At 43.1% G+C, this 18819-nt stretch overlaps 1 protein-coding gene across 2 annotated transcripts in view; it reads left to right on the forward strand.

Annotated features, from left to right (window-relative positions):
* The first annotated feature begins 15786 nt into the window (after positions 1 to 15786).
* Positions 15787 to 18819, forward strand: part of SNX6 (sorting nexin 6) — a 29914-nt gene continuing 26881 nt past the window's right edge. The window contains exons 1-2 of one of the 2 annotated variants that reach the window (XM_085061910.1): positions 15787 to 15860; positions 16021 to 16068. In XM_085061910.1, coding sequence (XP_084918036.1) covers positions 15855 to 15860; positions 16021 to 16068 — 54 coding nt within the window. In that variant the 5' untranslated portion in view covers positions 15787 to 15854. Of the gene's footprint in view, positions 15861 to 16017; positions 16069 to 18819 lie in introns of both variants that reach the window. The other variant, XM_085061909.1, reaches the window with a different exon arrangement.

Below are 18819 nucleotides of genomic sequence, written 5' to 3' on the forward strand. Positions count from 1 at the left end.
CAGGCAGTCAGTTTAGGAATTTACACTTCTCACTTATTTTGGAAAAGTTTTTTTTTGCTTGTTTAGGGAGGCACAATGCCTGAAATGTTTCAGATGTTTCTGAGAATTGGCTTGGTCAGCATCTGGTATGCAGGGTGTCCATCGAGGAGCTAAACTTAGTGTTCATTGAGGTGCTGGAGAAAGTCCAGAGAAGGGCAGTGGAGCTAGTGAAGGGTCCTGAGCACAAATCTGATGAGTAGCTGAGGGAGCTGCAAGTGTTCAGCCTGGAGAAAAGGAGGCTCAGGGGAGACCTTATAACTCTCTACAATTCCCTGAAAGAAGGGTGTAGCCAGGTGGAGTCTGTCTCTTCTCCCAAGTAACAGGACAAGAGGAAGTTACCTCAGGTTGCACCAGGGCAGGTTTACATGGGGTATTACGAAAGCTTTCCTCATCAAAAGCATTGTCAAGCATTTAAACACGCTGCCCAGGGAAGTGGTGGAGTCACCATCCCTGGAGGTATTTGAAAGATGTGTAGATTTGGTACTTGGGGATGTGGTTTAATGTTTTAGTTGTGGACTTGACATTGCTGTGTTAACGGCTGTAATAAATTATTTTAATCCCTTCCCACTCGGCATATTCTATGAGTCCATGATTTTAGAAATGCTTTTATGCTTCATGACAGCCACCATACTCCTGCATGTTGCTCAGTGTATTTCCAGGTAATGCTGGGTTCCTGACTTACCTCTTGTATAGTAAGTCCAGCTCTTCCAGGAAGAATTGCACATTCTCTGTCTACATATCACACAGCTGATGTGTACACTCACAATGTATTTAACAAAGATCAGAAGTGTCAGGTGCTTGGGTTTCTGGTAGGCAGTGAGTGATTCTGACATCATCACATTGTGTCTTTGCTGGCAAACCTAGGGGGAAAACCTGGGATGCCCAATGATCACCTGCACCTCAGCTTTTTGTTATGCACATACTTTAAACTGTATTCTTCAGCACTCTGACTGCTGTAGGGCTGTGGTGAAATCCATTCCATCAAATCTCAGCTGCTGGTCATGCAGCCCAAGACATGTACAGGCATTTCAGTGTTTAATTTAAGGTGAAATTCAGAGTTACACTACATCAGACATGCCCATGCCTGACTCCAGCTCTTGCTTCCTCCCCTCACTCCTTTTAACAGTGGTCTGACCACCCTTCCCCCATGAAGATGCTAGATATGAATTAACTGAATTCCTCAGATTCTGAAGTTCTGACTATAAGCTTCCAGAGGCTGGGAATCTTGCCATGCCATGGTATTCTGAAGGGTGTAGGCAAAGCATGCTCACTGTAGAGCACAGTCACTGAGCTTTGAACATCTAAGGGCCAGCACTTCTAGACAGTTTGGATTTTGCTTTGTTCATTTAATTAACGAAAAAACTTTGTTCAGCTTTCTGTTAGCATTCCAGGTGAATTGTATCTAGTGGTGTTTTAAGTGGAAAAGTAAGTTATGAATTTGCTATAGACTAGTTAGAAAACAAAAATAATAGGCAAAATAGCTCACCTGATATGTATTTGGAATTCAACCAGTACATATATATGCCAAATATATACAAAGTTGGAGGGTTTTTTGGTCAGGATTTATGTAATCCAGGCATAATTAGGTGTAGCTCCATTAAAACCAGCAGAAGTTAAAAATGCTTAATAGGAGTTCATTAGGAGTTCCTAACTTTAATGTCTGGAATTATTAGAACAGTATGGTGTGATGTTAATGGCAGCAGGGAAATCGCTGGGTGTGCAGTAGATGAAGCCAAATATTTTACCACCTTTATGAATATTTCAGAGCATGTATCACAGATTTGCAGTTTTAGATAACTAAGATTAAGAGTTTAACCTAATAGCACTCTATCTTTAAATGTATCCAATGCAATGATAAATGCTGTTGTTTTCTCATGTGGCCATTTATATCTGTTATGGCCTTTTTTGGATCAGCACCTATGTATTGTCTCTTTGTGTTCTTTGTATGCCCACAGAAGCACTCCTCATTTTTGTGACTTTAAGTTCAGAAAACAGTACTAACATCAGGGGCCATTTGTAAGGCAGAATCTGGACTCTCCTGCCCCAGTCTTCCCAGCAGCCCAGTGTAGTAAGGATAGTTTAAATGTGACTGGCACAAACTGACAGCACTAAATTCAGCAGAAACAATGCACAGGCCAGTCTTATTGCCATATATAGTTTTTATACAAAACTACAAGAAAAACATGAGAAAATCTACCCATTATGGAAGAAACCTGAATTCCTCTCACTTGTGACTAGTTATGATTCTAATCCACATGCTAGTGCCCTAACTAGGTCTGAGGACTCCAGTCACTGTTTGGACTGCAGGTTAGAGATTTCACTGCTGTTCCTGTGTGACAGCCTGGTCTGATGGCCAAGACTTACCCTTTGATACTGCCAAGGTACAAATCAGTGTTTTAACACACCCCCACATTGAATGCAGCATAACTTCATGTTTTGAAGGACACTGGCTACTGGTCAGAATCTTGTCTGCCTGGTTTCTGCCTCCAGAACTGTATGAATGTTGTACATTAGTTATTGATTAGGGAGCAGACATCCAGAAATCACACTGATGTCTGTATCATTGTGGTGATGATATATCATCATATCCAGCTCACTTTGCACTTTGTTAAGATGCAGCTCTTAGAGATCAAAATATGAACATCTCCACATCTAACACATGCCTTACTCGTGTTATTTGTCTCTTTAATAAGCCAGGTGGGTTTTTAAAAAGAATCATACTGAGTTGTCAGAACAATTCTGTATTTGTTTTCATGGCTTCACATCACTGTGAGTTTAATTTAATTACTTCAGGAATCATGTCCCAATCACTGTCTTTGATCAGAGGTAAACGTGTTTTTCTCAGTCTGAGCTCCAGTGATGAGGTGCCAAGAAATATTTCCGTGCACTCACAACCTGGGAAGTGAGACAGGTATCCCTGTAAGTTATTGCTATAAAAATTACTTACCACTGCAAATACAGCACTCCCCAAATACCAACTTCCCCATGTTGCCAGGACTTGCAGAGTGGACTCACTGAACAGGTCAAAGCTGCTTGTTTCAGTTCTTCTCGCATGGGAATTGCTTGGTCTTGTGCATTGCTGAAGGATATGAAGGATAGGGCTGCCACAGCCAAAGGTACACAGGTTCACAGAGGTACCCATGTTCCAGCCCTATGGTGTTTCCCACCTCCCAAAATGTCTGCAACTCTGACCACAGAGCTCCTTACCTGCAGGTGTGCTACAGGTCAGGACTCCATGCTGTGCATGTGAAAGTTTGCACATTGTTTTTCTATGCCTGGCAAGGAATAGAGAACCTGACCCCACACAATGGGGCTTTCATTCCAGTCACTGGTTATTGCCTGCAATCAAGCCATCTTGCCCCTCTTCACCACCCTCCCCTAAATTTTAAGTTGCATTTGTTATATTTTTCTTTCTACTACTACAAGGGAGATGATGTTCCAGAATCCTGCTTTGATGCCTTGAGGCCTTATTTTAATACCAGTCTAAATGTATTCTTGGGCATTTTATTTTGTACCTAAATTGTTCTTTATTCAGAATAGCCTTCCCTTCCCCCATTTTTTTTATCCTCTGATGTTATATTTCCTTCTTTTATATGTTCACACCAAGATATTTCCAGTAAGATAGCCTTCTTCATCCCCTTCATTGTTCTAGCAGCACCTCTTGGCACCTGGTCCAGTCTGAATCTATCTTTTCTGAACACACTTGTATTAGTTTGAAAACAAACCAGTGGGAGATCGCAAGTCAGGGTTATAATTTAATAGTAAAATTAAAAATAAGTGAAATAATACAAGAAAAAACACTGACAAAGTCAGATACAACTTGACACCCTGTTAGGGTGGTGGCAGCAGTCCAAGTGAAGTAGTTCAGTTGAAGCAGTGATCCTGTGGAAGATCTGGTCTCCTCCTGAAGGTCCAGTGGTAGCTCTTGTCCTCTAGGAACCCAGTAGACAGGGCTGACTTGAGCACGTCCAAAGCCAGGTTATATCCAGGTGGGAATGCTTGGCTCCTCCCTCCTGGGTGGAGCATCTCACAATAGGATGAGATAATCCCATGAGTCATGCGGTGGGTTCTTGATGGCCCATTGATTGTTATCAGGGGTGAGTCATTAGCAGGAGATAACAACCAGTGCCCCACAGCTTGTGGAGCTGGTAATATAATAATAAACACATCTATATTGCAACTTAGGACAACACTTGACCAGGCCTTAATGCTACAGTTATGTTATAAAGACATGAATGCATTGCTTTCTCTGCATCACAGAATCCTCTGCCTTCTTCCATAGAACTGTGATGATATCACATGACTGGTGATATATATCACCAGTTTTTCTGGTGAAATAATAATACTGAATTCTTTTTTTCTCCTCTGCTCTTACAGAAATTTCTTTTGGCCCATTAAGACCATCACTTTGCATTATTCACTAAAAAATCCATCCTATTTCTGTTACTGCTGTTCTGAAGGTCATGAAGGTCTTCCTATACAATACTCCAATCCTATTCTGTATCAAAGGTACCCTCCAGTTTTTTGTTTTGGCATTTGGAGGTTCATTTACCTCCTATTTTTTGTGCCAAGGTCATTAATGAGAAGATTAAATAAGATTGTTCCCAAAGTGAATCTAGGAAGCTCCATTAATAATCCCCCTTTCTCCTGACAGAAGACTCGTCTTCAGTCAGTTTCTTATATGTTTTACAGTTTATATGTTAGTCTTGAACTTCATCTTAATTAACATTATACATAATACCTTTAGGAGTATAGCAAGATTAGGTCTAGAGTCTGTCTCTGTAAAGAACACACAATCATTTTATCAAATAAATATATCAAACAAGTCTAGAAGAATTTATCCATAAGTGGGTACTTTTATCCTACTTCTGATCCCTCTTTATCTTTTATTATGTTTCCCTTCCAAATGTGTCATAAATTCCTGATCATTATTCAGCTCAGAGATACATGCTTTGGCAGCTGCCTTGTTAATTTATTCTCTTTCTTGGTTAAATCTAATAACTAATATTAAGAGATTGATATCTTGCTTTTATTGTTAATAAATTAAGTCCCAAATGTTTGGTACTTCATTAAAAATTAAAATGCTAAAATTAGAACAAATTAACTTATTTTCTAATATTTTGTTAATAATTGTTAAACAATGTCTCAGAAATGTACAAAAAGGGGAAATGTGAAAACAATGAAACAGCTATAAAAGTTATTGTGGATGGCATTCACAAATTCTATAAACATAATATAGCCAGATTTCAATTAAGGAGCATGCTGTTGTCTCACTGTGGACTCCCACATAACAGCCCTGTCGCCCAATATGAATCAACCAGACTCAGCTGTGACATTGCACATCCTTAAAACAAATTTCAGCATTGATGTGTTTTAGATTCAGAACCAGATGTCAGCTGCAGGTGACCAAAACGGGTTAGAAGAATTGGTAAAATGCTAGGATGGAACTTAAGCTGAAAATGTGTAGATTTAACAAAGAGCCTTACTGAAATTGATTGAACCTTACATGCCCTTGCAATTTGATTTAGCTCATCACAAAGTTTATGCATCACACACAATGACATCTCAAAAGCAGCCAAAACATTTTATGATTCATGGGGAAATCAGAGACCTGTGTACCTTAGGGCATTGGTTCAGAGGCATTGCAGAGGGAAGAGTGTCACCTAATGAATCACCAGTATGGCACCTTTGGCTATTCTCTCCTGTAAGCTGGTCCCACAGGTACTGACTTGGTGTAACTCAATTTTGGTTTGTTTGAAGGATTTGATACAACATTGTATCACTACAGAACACTGGTGTGTTTTATGGATCAGAAATTCATGTACACAGTAAGATGGAGTAGTCACGATTAAGCAAAATTCTTCGTTGTTGGTGGGTCAGAGCTGATTTTGTGACTATATGCCTGGGACACAGGATTACATGAAGTCCAGAGCTAAGAAAAATCAGCCCAGACTGGAGGGGGAATCCATTGCCAGGACGTACTGCCGAACTCCTCAATCTTCAGTGTTGAGACGTAAAATAAGAAATACAGCAAATAAAATGTTTCTGTGAGAAGTGAAAGGCAGAATTTAATCAAAAGTTTTATTTGGCGCATTTGCAATTGAATTTTACACTGGTTTGTAAAGGCCTACCTTTTGTCCTAAGAACTGATTCTCTAGGTGGGGAGATTTCAAAGTTTGAATTCCAAGAATAGCATTGCCTTAAATGCTGGGCAATAAGCTGCATTGCAGGTTTGGTAAATCTGAAGGTTTTGTTCAGCCACTTAGTCATAGCTTCCCCCTCAAGCAAGAGATAACAAAAGGATATTTTTTTGAGAAGGTGGGACTAGAACAAATACAATGACCTGAAACTGTATGGGTCCTTTGTGTTTTATAAAATAAGCAGAGGTAAAAGATTTCCTGTTGTAGAGTATTATAAAGTGACTGGAGCTAATAAACTGTATATAATGATTTTGACTTCATGTAATCAGCAAAGCTCCATTGACTTTAATGGAAAAACATTGATTTGCACTAGCAGAAGAGCTGAGTGGAAGGAGGTGCATTACTGATTGTCTTGTTAATGTGGGTAATATTCCTGAAATAATTCTCAAAAATAGAGATTATTAAGGGTTTGTGTTTCTTTTGTAGCTCCATTCTGCAGGTCCTTACAATTTCAGTGCCAAAGCTGTAACAGTACTACTGCACAAAGTGCCAGGAACACATTCCAGAGAGGAGGTCTGAATGTATTGCCTTTTTTCCCCTCACCAGTCCTGAGGCACAGCTCCCCTCTCCAGCTGCTGGTATGTATTCCTTTGTGCATTTGTACAGTGTCTACCACAGGGGCAGAGGGGTAGCAGGTGTACCTGAGAATTCAGCAGCAATGAACAGGACACTGAACTCCCTGCCTTTTGCATGGAGTCAAACATTGCCCTGATAGAAGATTTTTTTGGAATCCATGTTATTCCATGTATCAGCAGGATTTGGCCCTACATGTTGCTATGGTAATTGTGGACAGATCTGAACATAGTAGTTAGGATAACACAGATGACCTTCCCAAACCCAAAGCAATGTTCTGGATTTGGTTTTGTAGCTTGGGAAAGAGAGACCTTCATGCCAGTGGGAGAACTGGCAGCATTTCCTAGGCTGGTTCAGTTTCTATTTGCAGAGCCACCCATGTGGCTTTGGCCACATGTAAAATTCTCAGTGAGGCTGGTTCACCTGTTCACCATCAAATCCACCCACTCAGATGCAAAAATCCATAAATCAAAAGGCATGAATGTGGGAAAAGAACAAAAACTCAAAGCACCAGTGCTTTCCTTCCTTCCCTCCAACACACATTGTCCAGCTGGGAAAAAAGCATCTGTAACACTGCTCGATTCTTCTGAAGAGCTGATCCTGGACCTGCTCATGAACGTTACAAGTATCTCTCTGTCTGACCACACGCAGTACAGGTCAGACATCAAATACCAAACATTTCAATTCCCCACATTGCAACACAAGGCTTGTTTGTGCTCAAATACACAGAGTTCTGATTTCTACCTATGAATATATAACCTCTCATATTATCTTTCCCTTGACTGTGGGACTATTGCAACTCAATAAAGTGCTAATTGAAACCCAAGTGTTATTTCATTAACTTTCAGTCCAGATTATAGCCTGGTCTGGACAACATCATAAAGTTGTGCCGGCTAGAGGCTGATGGACAAGTGCTTGTGTTATCTTTAGCCATGCATGCTTTGTGCAGACCTTCCTTGTCATGCAAGCTATCCCAGCTGAATTTGTGCTGAGATGGGCTCAGTGTGTTTGCCTGATGGCATGCCCTGTCCATCAGTGAAAACCACTGCACTACTCTGAATCACCAGAGCAGGAGCCATGCGGATTTTTCCTGGTGTGCCCACTGGATTTTCACAGTAGGGTGCTTTATTGTAACATAGCTGAAGCATGGGTTAAAATAAAGTATTAGCAATGCCACAAGGGGTTTCCTGATTGGTTTGAACCAACCTAAAACTGCACTGCTGCTAAAAAGCATGGTGCTACCCTCAATACTCTCTCTACGTTCCTATTATGCTGGCTCAAGTGAAACTGATCCTGCAAGAAAAACAGGTAAATTGGGTCAGCTCCCTCATCTCTTTGTCTCTGGGGCTGCATTGAGGGAGCACTGGGACAGCAGAGGGGGTAGGGGCATGACAGGGAGAGACATGACTGCCCCTTCAGCAGCAGCATGGCCTTTGATGTGTATCCTGGTTTCAGCTGAGATAAATTTTCTTCCTAGTAGCTAGTACACTGCTGTGTTTCAGATTCACTATGAGAATAATGTTGATAACACACTGATATTTTAGATGTTGCTAAGTGGTGCTTGCCCTGAGTCAAGGACTTTCGATGTCTCATGCTCTGCCAGTGAGGAGGTACACAGAAAGGTGGCAGGGAGCATGGTGAGGACAGCTGACTGAACTGACCAAAGGGATGTTTCATGCCACAGAACACCCAGTATGTAAGGTGGAGGAGTTATTTGGAAGGGCACCGAGTGCTGCTTGGTGATGGGTTGGGCAGCGGGTGGAGAGTGCTTATATTGGGCATCACTGCTTTTTAAATTTGAGTTCTATTTCTCTTGTGCTTTTTGTTATCTACCTTTTCATTGCAATTACTACTATTATATTTTACTGTATTTCAAGTATAAAACTGCTCTTATCTCAACCTAGTGGTTTTACCTTTTCCTCCTCATCCCACTGGGGTGGGGAGGAGGAGCTGAGTGAGCAGCTGTATGGTACTTAGTTGCCAGCTGGAGTTAAGTGATGACAATGAGCTTATTCCAAACTGCACTCTGTGGTTGTTTTACACTCAGCATCTCCAGATCGAGAGAACTGGCCTGTCTGGATGCATGGGCTGCAGCTCAAGTGCTGGTGGCCACACTGTGGGAATCAGTCAGTGCAGCTATTATGATCGACCTGCACATCTTGGCTGTTTGCAGTGAGCACCATCAGTCAAGTCAAGCTGTCTCAGGAGATATTTACTCAAAAGCAGACAGCTGGGAGTAAAACTGCAGTGAAGCTAAACAGTGAGTGCTTTCTGTGGCTGGACTTTAACCCATGCCTCTTTTTGCAACTGGCTCTCCAACACAATTTAAAGTTAACAAGCACCTGCATCTCCATAGGTGTTAAGTCAGAAAAGAGAACTAAGAAGGTGATATGCTTGGCCAGGCAATGTCTATGTGTCCCAATGTTTTCTTTTCTGACTACCCCTCAAGTCAGTCCTAATGCCTCTGGCTCTGCACATACTACATGGAAAGGAACACATTTGGATGCTGCACAGAATTTTTTTTTGACTGGACCTCTGAGCAAGCAGGAGTTTGAGAAATAATGAAACATAGAATGTGTCTCAGGATGGCTGCTCCCATGCAGCTGTGCTGTAATATGAATGTCACAACAGATTTACCAGGAGATGAAAGCAGCTTTGGTTTTGAGTCAGCTATCATCATATTTGAAGAGCTGCTCCTGGCCATTAAATAAAGACTCAGCTGATTATTGGATTAATGCTGCTTGATGGCACCTATCAAACTCAGCTTTTTCTCTGGTAAACATGTCAGAAATAACATGTTTGGGGTTTTTTCTTGACTTATCTTTGATCATTTTGAATGAGACCACTTTGGTCAGAAAATCTTTAGAGTGCTGATAGGGTAAGGCTCACCTGATACGTGCAGGAAGACAAAGAACACACAGTGTTTGGTCAGCTTGTGAATGTTGCCTCAAGCAGAGCATGTTAGTGGTCATCACAGCCTCTCAGAATCCAAGTGATGCCCCACTACTATCGGCATTCACAGGAAGCACTGGGAGACAGCCAAGGTTTTCAGAGAACTCAGAAGACTGTCTCTTTCAAGAGTGCAACAGTAAAAACCAGTGACCAAGAAGCCAGTGAGGAGCAGAACAGGAGAACAGCAGACTGAATCTAAGACTGACAGTAAGAAGCAACAAAAATGGAATGAGCTGATTACAGGGAGGACCTAAAGGTTTGTGACTGAGGCAAAGTAGTAGTTTTTCAATAAGGTGGGGAGTACAGAGCGCTGCCCGCAGTCAAGACCAAAGGAAATTGGGGCATGGAATGGGGTGGTCCAACAAAGAGAAAGGAAGAAACAGAGGAGGACAAGATATTAGGAAAGAAAAAAATGCTAAATATTAAAAAAGAGGGGGAAATAAAAAGGAAATCAAAAAGTATTAGGATAAAAGGAAATAAGGTAATAGGGAGCAAAAGACAAAAAATAATGACTAATAGTCCCCAACAATACTGATATATACTGAATTAGGCAGAAAGTGTAATTCAGTCTATTCCGACAAAGTAAGCAGCACTGTGCAGTCCTTCCTGATACACACTATTGTACCAGTGACAAGACATGACAAGAGCTGCTTTGTCTTCCCTGCCTGGTGCTGCCCTGCTGCGGCAGAGCTGGCCTTTGAGGAATGACGTGCATGAGGTCAGTGTTAGCAAATCTGCTTTTTATCCTTCTTGGTCACACTTTCATCAACAAGGCCTTATTTATACCGAGGGGGGGTTTTTTTTCTATTTTACTATTCCCTAGTTGTGACAAGCACTACTGTAAATGGTCTTCTGGTATTTTTACCTCAGACTCATCTCAACATCTGACATGAAAAGAGTAATAAAACTGCTTTGGAGAAGTCTCCCATAATGCTCTCATCATTGCAGTTACTGATTTTCAGAATAAAGACTACTGTGAGGCTGATATCCCAAAACATTCTTACTGCCCTCCACAGTGCACGGATTAAACCAGGCAGCTCTAAAATGAAAAACATGAGGATCAACATGAGGGGACAAGAATCTCCCTCGTTTCAGCTCTGATGTCACCAAATAGTTTTTCTTTTTCTGTTCTAATAAGGAATTCTGATACAATAAAGAATTAAAGACTTTTGTGCTAATACTTAGTCTGGAGCAAAGGTGAGGCAGGAAATTCTGGCTTTCGCTTTAAAAAAAAGACATATTAAGAATTGGGAAGAATGATCAAAAAGGATTCTCTCAGCATATTCTCTGAAGTATTCCATGTTTCAACTGGTTTATAAAGAAGGGACTGGGGTTTAGGAAAATAAATTAGTTCAATTGCTTTAAATTCAGAGTTGGCAGCTGAAATGCTGATTGGTCTCTGACTTGTTAATAAACATTTCTATGCATCCCTGTGAACCAGGGAGAACTTTTTATAGGCTCTTTCCGAGACAGTCGTATAGGAGCTATGGGAGATGCAGTCTCCTTTTGCATCCATTTGTAATGAAGAATTTGTGGAGAGCAGTGATCACCTACAATCTGTTACAGAAATATGATCATTGGGTTAATAACAGTATGCAATCCAAAGAAGAAAAAAACTGTTAAAAGGTTCAGAGCTCATAATAAGTGGATTTTACCTGTGTGCACTGCATAATATATTCTTCCCCTTACAGCTTCTTGGTGTTAGTTCATGGCACTGGTGAAAAATGAGCGTTTAGATAGTTCAACTTTCTGCATCAGTGTAGCTGTATATGAACATTAAGTCATTCATGGCAGACAAAGACAGTGTCTATAATGCCATATAAATTAATTTTAAACAGAAAGAATTTGATTCTTTCCTAGGGAAGAAGTGAGATGAATTGCATTATAATATATATGCATACATATAGTCAGCATCTTGCACAAGGAGGCCAGGATTTTTAAAACTGCAGAGAGAGCCTTTTCTGGGTCCCTGCAGTCTGACTAGAAACCCACACATCCTTATTATTTGCATACGTCCCCATTATGCTTTGGAATTCACAGAAGACTATTGCACACTGAGAAACAGATATTTTTTTTCTTTTCTTATGGAAATTACTGTTTCTCAGAGTGTCTAGAAGTTACTGAGCTGTACTAAGCTATGTTTCTCCTTCTTCTCTATAATATTATACAATTCTCCCTGTCTGTTCTTTTAATCCTACCTATCACATCCTCTTTGTGTTTCTAAGGAAATATGAACAGTTTGATAGTAATTTTTTGCTGTAAAGTGATCTATCTCCATAACAGGTAAAAAGCCTCTATTGCTAACAGAGCTTTTCAGACAGGTTTTATAATAAGGTTTTGAAGCCTTTTCCTCATTTAGCCTTAATCTTGTGAAAACAATACTTAAAACTCTAGTTTTCCACAGAAATAAAAGGTAAATATTGATTAATCTTTTTTAAAAATGTAATTATCTGCTCTGTCACAAAAGAGGAAAAAGCACCACCATAACTTTTTTACAATATGGTTCCTTAATACAGTTTCAGTTAGCATCAGCAGAGAAAATTTAAATTAAGTATGGAAGGGAATAAAGTGTTTTCATCTCAAAGACAAAAAGAAAGGAGGAATCAATCTGTTACTGAGATACAGGAAAGCTGGTCCTTAATACCACAGTCTGGCTGCAAGATGCTGTATTTGAGCCTCACATGAACAATACCTGAAGTAGTTTGAAGTAAACCTTGATTAGGTTTAGCGAGGGAAGTCGAGAAACTTTTCAAACAGAAAAAAGTGCATGAAGTTACTCACACTTAAAAAAACCCAAAACGTATCAGCTAATGAAATACCAGAACTACATTTCCTGCCTACATCAAACGCTTGCATCCATTGAATCACTCCATGATGAGTCATCCAGTACAGACAGTACTATGTGACATGAGGCCATGGAGTGGGAAACCTTTGGATCTCCCCAGTGATTCTCTGATAAAAGCCAAATATTTCTTAAATTGCATGGCTTCTGATTTTTCAGGGATAACACGCTCAAACACAAAGGAAGTTTGTTGGCTGTACAAACCTCGGCGGAAAAGAATTCTGAAAAATATGTATATAGCACCATCTACTGACACTATGGGTCTTTGCAGGTGGATTTTTTTTTAAAAATCGGAAGACCTGCGGGTTACAGGAGCGCAGCAGCGTTCCCCTAACAGGAGCGGGATCGGTTCCTCTTTCTATTTACAGCTCTGTAAACTCAAAATAATGCTGATCCTTGCCTCAAGGGTTTAGCAGCTGAAAATAAGACTAAGAAAACACGGCATCTGAATAGAAAAAATGAGGAAAAAAAGGGAGGAAAAATTAGATAAAAAATGAGTAGCTGAGTGAGCCAAAGTGTGTCCTGGAGCAAAAGTAGGATGCTGCTAGTAAAGGGGATAGTTTCTCAAGATGTCGTTGGAAAACCCCAAGACTTTCTTTTGGTTTTGAACTCCTGCCTTCTCCTTTGGGCTATCCATACAGTTTATCAGAGTCAGTGCAACTCACTGTTAAAAGAGTTTCCCCCTCCTTTGTTCCATGTAATTTCTCTGCTGGTGAGACAGGCTGACAGGAGTAAGGGCTTGCTCGAATAGCAGAGCTGGTGTAGACAGCCAGGTGTGTGGAGGAGGGTAGGAATGCGGTCATACCAAAGGGCTGTCAGATTGCCTCAGTTACAACTTGTAATTTCATTCTTCCTGGGTTACATTTAGTTCACTGACTTGATTTATTACTCTTACGTAGACATAGAAAAGAGTGTGCAAACAGCCGAGATGGAAACTCCGCAGGTAGGGTGAGCTCAGCTCTCAAAGGAAACTGACCCTGGAGCTGCACAGCAGGTTTATTGAGTTGAGTCTTGACAGGAGAGCAGTGAGAAGAGGTAGAGCTCTTCTCCCACCTACTAGCCATGGTGTCCCCATGGCATATAAGATCTGTCTCAGCTGCTGAAGCAGAAACAGCACACACTATGCATTGCTCTGCTAGGGAGGAGCATGGGGAGAAAAGTAGGGCAAGACATGGAGCTGGGATAAGTTGATCACGGCAGGACAAAAGATTAATATCTTGGAGAATGTTGCTGCTTAGCAGTTTTCAGATCAACTTTTGGTATCAACTTTTAGAGCCATAGCACTGCTGCTGTTTTGGAATATCACAGAATCATAGGATAGCCTAGGTTGGAACTGACCTTAAAGATCACCTAGTTTGAATGTCCCTGCTGTGGGCAAGGACACTTTTCACTAGACTAGGTCCCTCATGAGCCTCTGTGCCATCCAAAACATGACAGACTGCTCCCAGAGCCACACTGGAAAGCTATATAACCTTATTTTTTTGTAGATGCAACTGAGATGGTCATCCTGCTAGATTCATACCAGCCAGCTGATGTACTTAGCTCTCCCCTGTAAGAAAAAATTGTGTAATTATTCCTTGTGAAGCCTTTCCTCAACTTTTTGACCTGGGTTTTTTGATCTCAATAAAATGTATCAGCAGTAAATAATAAATATTAAAAAAGCAAACTCAATCTGTCATCAATTTTTTTTCTTCCCCCGTAAAAATAGATGTTTGCTGGGTGGAATGGTATAAAATACTGAACCCAGACTGTGCACAGAACAGGATGCTAATGCAGGTGAACCCCCAGAAATCATCTTCCTATGTGACTTTGTCTTTACCCCTTCAGCATGACAAAGTTGGTGTTTAACCAACTTTGCTTTCTCAGATCACATATGCTTTCTCAGTACCTTGTAAAATATTTTTACTTCTCTCAACCCCAGTAGTAAGACAGTATTTTGGACAATGTTCTACATGTCTGTATCAAGACAGAAGCAGGCTGCATACATGAAAATTGTTTAAAGAGCAGCTTTAAAAATGCATACTCAAACACCATTTTCGTACTAAGAGCAATTTCCAAGAGACAATTTCCATTTCTGAATTCAAAGCACACTTCTAAGCAGTACAAAGTTCAGAAGGCTTTATCTTCACTTATCTTGAGGTTACAGAAACGTACTAATATCTCAGTGTGTAGTTTCCTGATGGGCTTAATTCCACCTAAATACACGGTGCTGGTGTGGTGAGCAATGCTCCTGCCCCACTAGTGCTTAGCTGTGGATTCAGCTAGGGAGCCAGCTAGGATGGACACCAGGAATTTGTTGCAGGATTAGTTCGCAGGTGGGCTGGTGCCCTCCTGTGCGTGAGTGCAGGGGCACGGGAGTGCTGATGGGCACAGCTGCCCGCATCTCGGCAACACCCGCATGGAGCCCCGCCCTGAGCCTGTTTCTTGGCCGTTCTAGCTCTGATTCACACAAAACCGCAGCCTCAGGCATGGATTCCCTCCACGCTGACATCCGGTTCAGTGCGCGGATGCTGACCCTTCCCACTGTCATTGGACAAAGGGGCGTTTAAAGGCTCCACTCCTTAGTGTGAAATAGGCAGATGCCAACCTTAAACCACGCAACTGCCCATAAATCAAAGCCCTATTGTAAGCCACCTAATGTCTCGCGCTGCCACTGCACAGTTTCACGCCCAGGCTCGTACAAACGCGCCAAGCCCGTGTCCCGCACGAACGCCGGGCAGCAGCGCAGTGCGGAGGCCCCGGGCTGCGGCCGGAGCGGCGGGGCAGCGGCACTAGCACCACCGGGCGCTCGGCGCGCTGCTCCCGCCGCGTTCCACCGAGCAAAGCCGCTCCCCCGCGCCGCTGCGCACGGGGCACGCCCAGCGCCCCCAACACCCTCGTCCCGCTGCTCGCCAGCCCCAGCAGCGCACGGGAGCTCCGTGCCGCTGCGACACACGCAATCCCGCCCTGCCCGCGGCCGGCCACGCTCCCCGCTCCCCTCCCTCGCCCGCAGCCGCCGCCGAAGCGCCGCCCGCGCCCTGCCCTCCCTCGCTCGCTCGCTCTCCCCCCCTCCCTCCCTCCCTCTCTCCCTCTCTCCCTCCCTCTCTCCCTCCCTCCCTCTCTCTCTCGCTCTCCCTCCCGTCAGCGGCCGCTCCCTCGCGAGAGGCGCCGCTCGCCGCCCGCCCCGCCCCGCCCCGCCCCGCCCCGCCCCGCGCGCCGCAGCCCCGCCCGGCCGCGGCTCCGGCGGGCGCAGAGCGCCGCGAGCAGCCATGATGGTGGGTCCGGGGCGGCCGCGGAGCCGGGCCGGGGCGGGGCGGGGCGGGCGGCGCGGCCGGGCACTGTCTAACCTGTGCGCTTTGTCTCCCCTCACCCTCCCTGCCGCCGGCCGTGCCCCTCCGCGCTCCCCGTCCGCGCCGCCGCCGCGCCTCCAAGCAGGAAGGCTCGGACGACGGCCCAGATTTCCTCTCGGAGGAGGACCGAGGTGTAAGTGCCGCGGGAGGCGTCGGGACCCTGGGGCTGGGCGCGGGGGGAAAGGATCGGCCCCTCTTCGGGGGCCTCCGGGCGCTGCTGGCCCGAGCCTGCCGCGTGGGTGCCGGAGGGAGGCGGGATGCCGGGCGGCGAGCGGCCGGGCTGTCTGTCTGTCTGTCTGTCTGCTTGCCCGTCCGTCCGCCCGCCGGGATCTGCTCCTGGCACATCCTCCCGCTGATAGCAGCGGCGTGTGCGCTGCCGTGCGCTCTTCATTGTTCTGTCACCCAAGTTTTGGAAGGACAGTTCTTCCGTGCTGTCGTTGGAATGGCTCGGGAGGGGGCTGTGCCCGGAGATGGATGGTCTCTCCCCGCGGCCCCTCCCGCCGCACTCACCCGGCCGGGCCGCTCCTGCCCAGGCTGACCAGCCCTGGGAGCACCAGGGTCCATCGCCAGAGCCATCCAGGGCCTGGGTGATGCAGTCCTGCCCTCCCTTCTCCCTTCAGGCCCGAGGGGCTCTCCCGTGGATAACAATGTGACATTTACATTGCAGACACATGCTGCATAATAAACTCTTTATTGAAAAGAAGTTCTGTTGTTGGGACAGGATGCCACAATTACGTTTGTTACAGAGAAAACATTTTTCCTTACCCTCCTCTTTCTGGCCTTAGTTTGTCTTCTTACTGCTGCATCCATCTTTCTTTAACTTGCCTCCCTCACTTAAGCAATAAATCAGCAAATCTAGTGTAATTTAGTCAGACTGATTGCCCCGTCACTTAGTATCTTGGGAAGGACCGACTGAGCAAGGTAGGAGAGCAGCTTCAGGGTCGCTTAGGTTCCCTTGGCTGGTGGTGGTTATTGATGTGACTGTATACAGTGTATTACTAAAAATACAAAAATCTGAGGAACACTGTGTTGGTATAATGTTTTATCATGCACGCCATAGTCAGGTGTCAAATTCAATGCATTTTATGTTCCAATTTATGACCAGAAATTTAAAAAGGCGTTCTTGTACTGTATCAGGCCAATTCTGGCCACTATAAAGCTTTTGTTTTTAGGTATACAGATACTTTGCTAAGAATATTAGATGAAAGAGAGAGAAAGTAGAAGTTGTTGTTGTTCTCTGAATGTCTTTGGAACAAGGACCAAAGAACTTACTAACTGTGGGATTTTATTTACATAGGTATTTTACATAGGTTGTCCGTGGTACTTAGGAACAGCCTTTGATGCTTGCAGTTAAGTTGCCTTTATCTGAAGGTGAAGGTAGAACATAACAATGCAGATCTGACCTAATGTGAAACTTGTTTGTTTGGCTGGTTATTAGTTTTCCCTCTAAGGCTACAGGTCGTTTAGAGTTCACAAGGTAATTTGAAAACCTTAAGAAATCTCTTAGCAGTCTTGTTTGTACTGTTATACAGCTTACCATCTCAGTTGGCCCACTGCAGTCTTTTTTTTCCCCTCTTCATCTTCATTCAGCACTGAGGAGTTAAACTAGAACCGTGTACTTCTCATTTCCCTAATTTTTTTTAGGGTTTTATTTTCAGTCGCTGGTCACTGTGGGAGTTTAGTTTTTTCTCTTCTGTGTAAAACCCTGGGGTTAAAACACAGGTTGTTATCTGCATAATTTTGTTTGTGATACAGGAAATTAATCAAAAGCAATATGGCAGTCTGTTCATGAACGGATTTGCTATGCTTTAATCTTCAAAATTATTACATATTTTTATTAGTACAAGTAGTAAAAATAAACGTCTTTTTGTAAAGTCGTTCCTTAGTTTTGATTTGTTGCCTTCCTCTCTTTGCAATTAAAAAACAAGTAAGTCAAGCCTTTATTTGAAAGTGTGGATGGCTAGTTCTGGCTAGAGTAATTGAGCTTTTAGTTTTGAAAATCGATACTCTTGCCTCTGTTGAATTCAGATATTGCTGTGACAACTTTACTTTTAATGCAGCAGGAGAGCATGTTTGTCAGCTACAGTTGTGTTATGTTTAACCTTGGGGTGATAGGATGAAAGAGGGCTGGAATTTATGCTGATGCCACATAGAAGAGTAACTCTCAAACAATTGTGTTACACCATATGGAGCCTTTTCTGGAGAACTGTAAAAAAGAGCACTGAGAATCATCTTTGAGGAAGTAGCAGTGGGTGGTCTGTAGAAGGAACTTATTATAAATGGTCTGCATAAAATGAACTTGTGGGAATTGCTTTTTTGAATTTCACTTAGGAAGATAGGATTGAGTTTTCTCAGTGTAACTTGGGTCCTGTGGGGATTTTTGTGCTCTCTCTAACATATACAATACGTGCTTTGAAAGGTGGTGTAGTATTGCTCCATTACTTACTGTCTTGTGTATTTTATAGCTATATAATCTTTAGCTGTCTTGGCTAACATTCAGGGGAAGTGAGCTATCCTTTAGAACAGGTCTGCTGGAAACATAATGCTATGAAAACACTTCGAAAGCTTTTGTTATAAAGGTATTCTTTGTCCCCTTGCTCTGTGTATTTATCTGCCTGTAAAGAACCAGCTGAAGAAAGGGTCCTTTTACTCTAACATTTTTGAAAGAGCTTAGAGCATGGAAGTTACTGTTAATGGATGACATTACCTAGGAATGTAACGCTTGGTGGTTTCTGTTGTCTCTACCAGATTCCTTCCATTACCATTTGAAGTATAATTGATCCTTAAGGAAGAGCTTAGATGTTAAATCCTCTCCTTGCATTGTGTTCTCTTGTAGTGTTGTAACATTGCTTGGCCTGGGTTTTGGCTTCTGGTGTTTTCTATA

This window comes from Lichenostomus cassidix, chromosome 5, assembly GCF_008360975.1.
Source record: "Lichenostomus cassidix isolate B80296 chromosome 5, HeHo_3.0, whole genome shotgun sequence".
Classification (NCBI taxonomy): Eukaryota; Metazoa; Chordata; class Aves; order Passeriformes; family Meliphagidae; genus Lichenostomus; species Lichenostomus cassidix.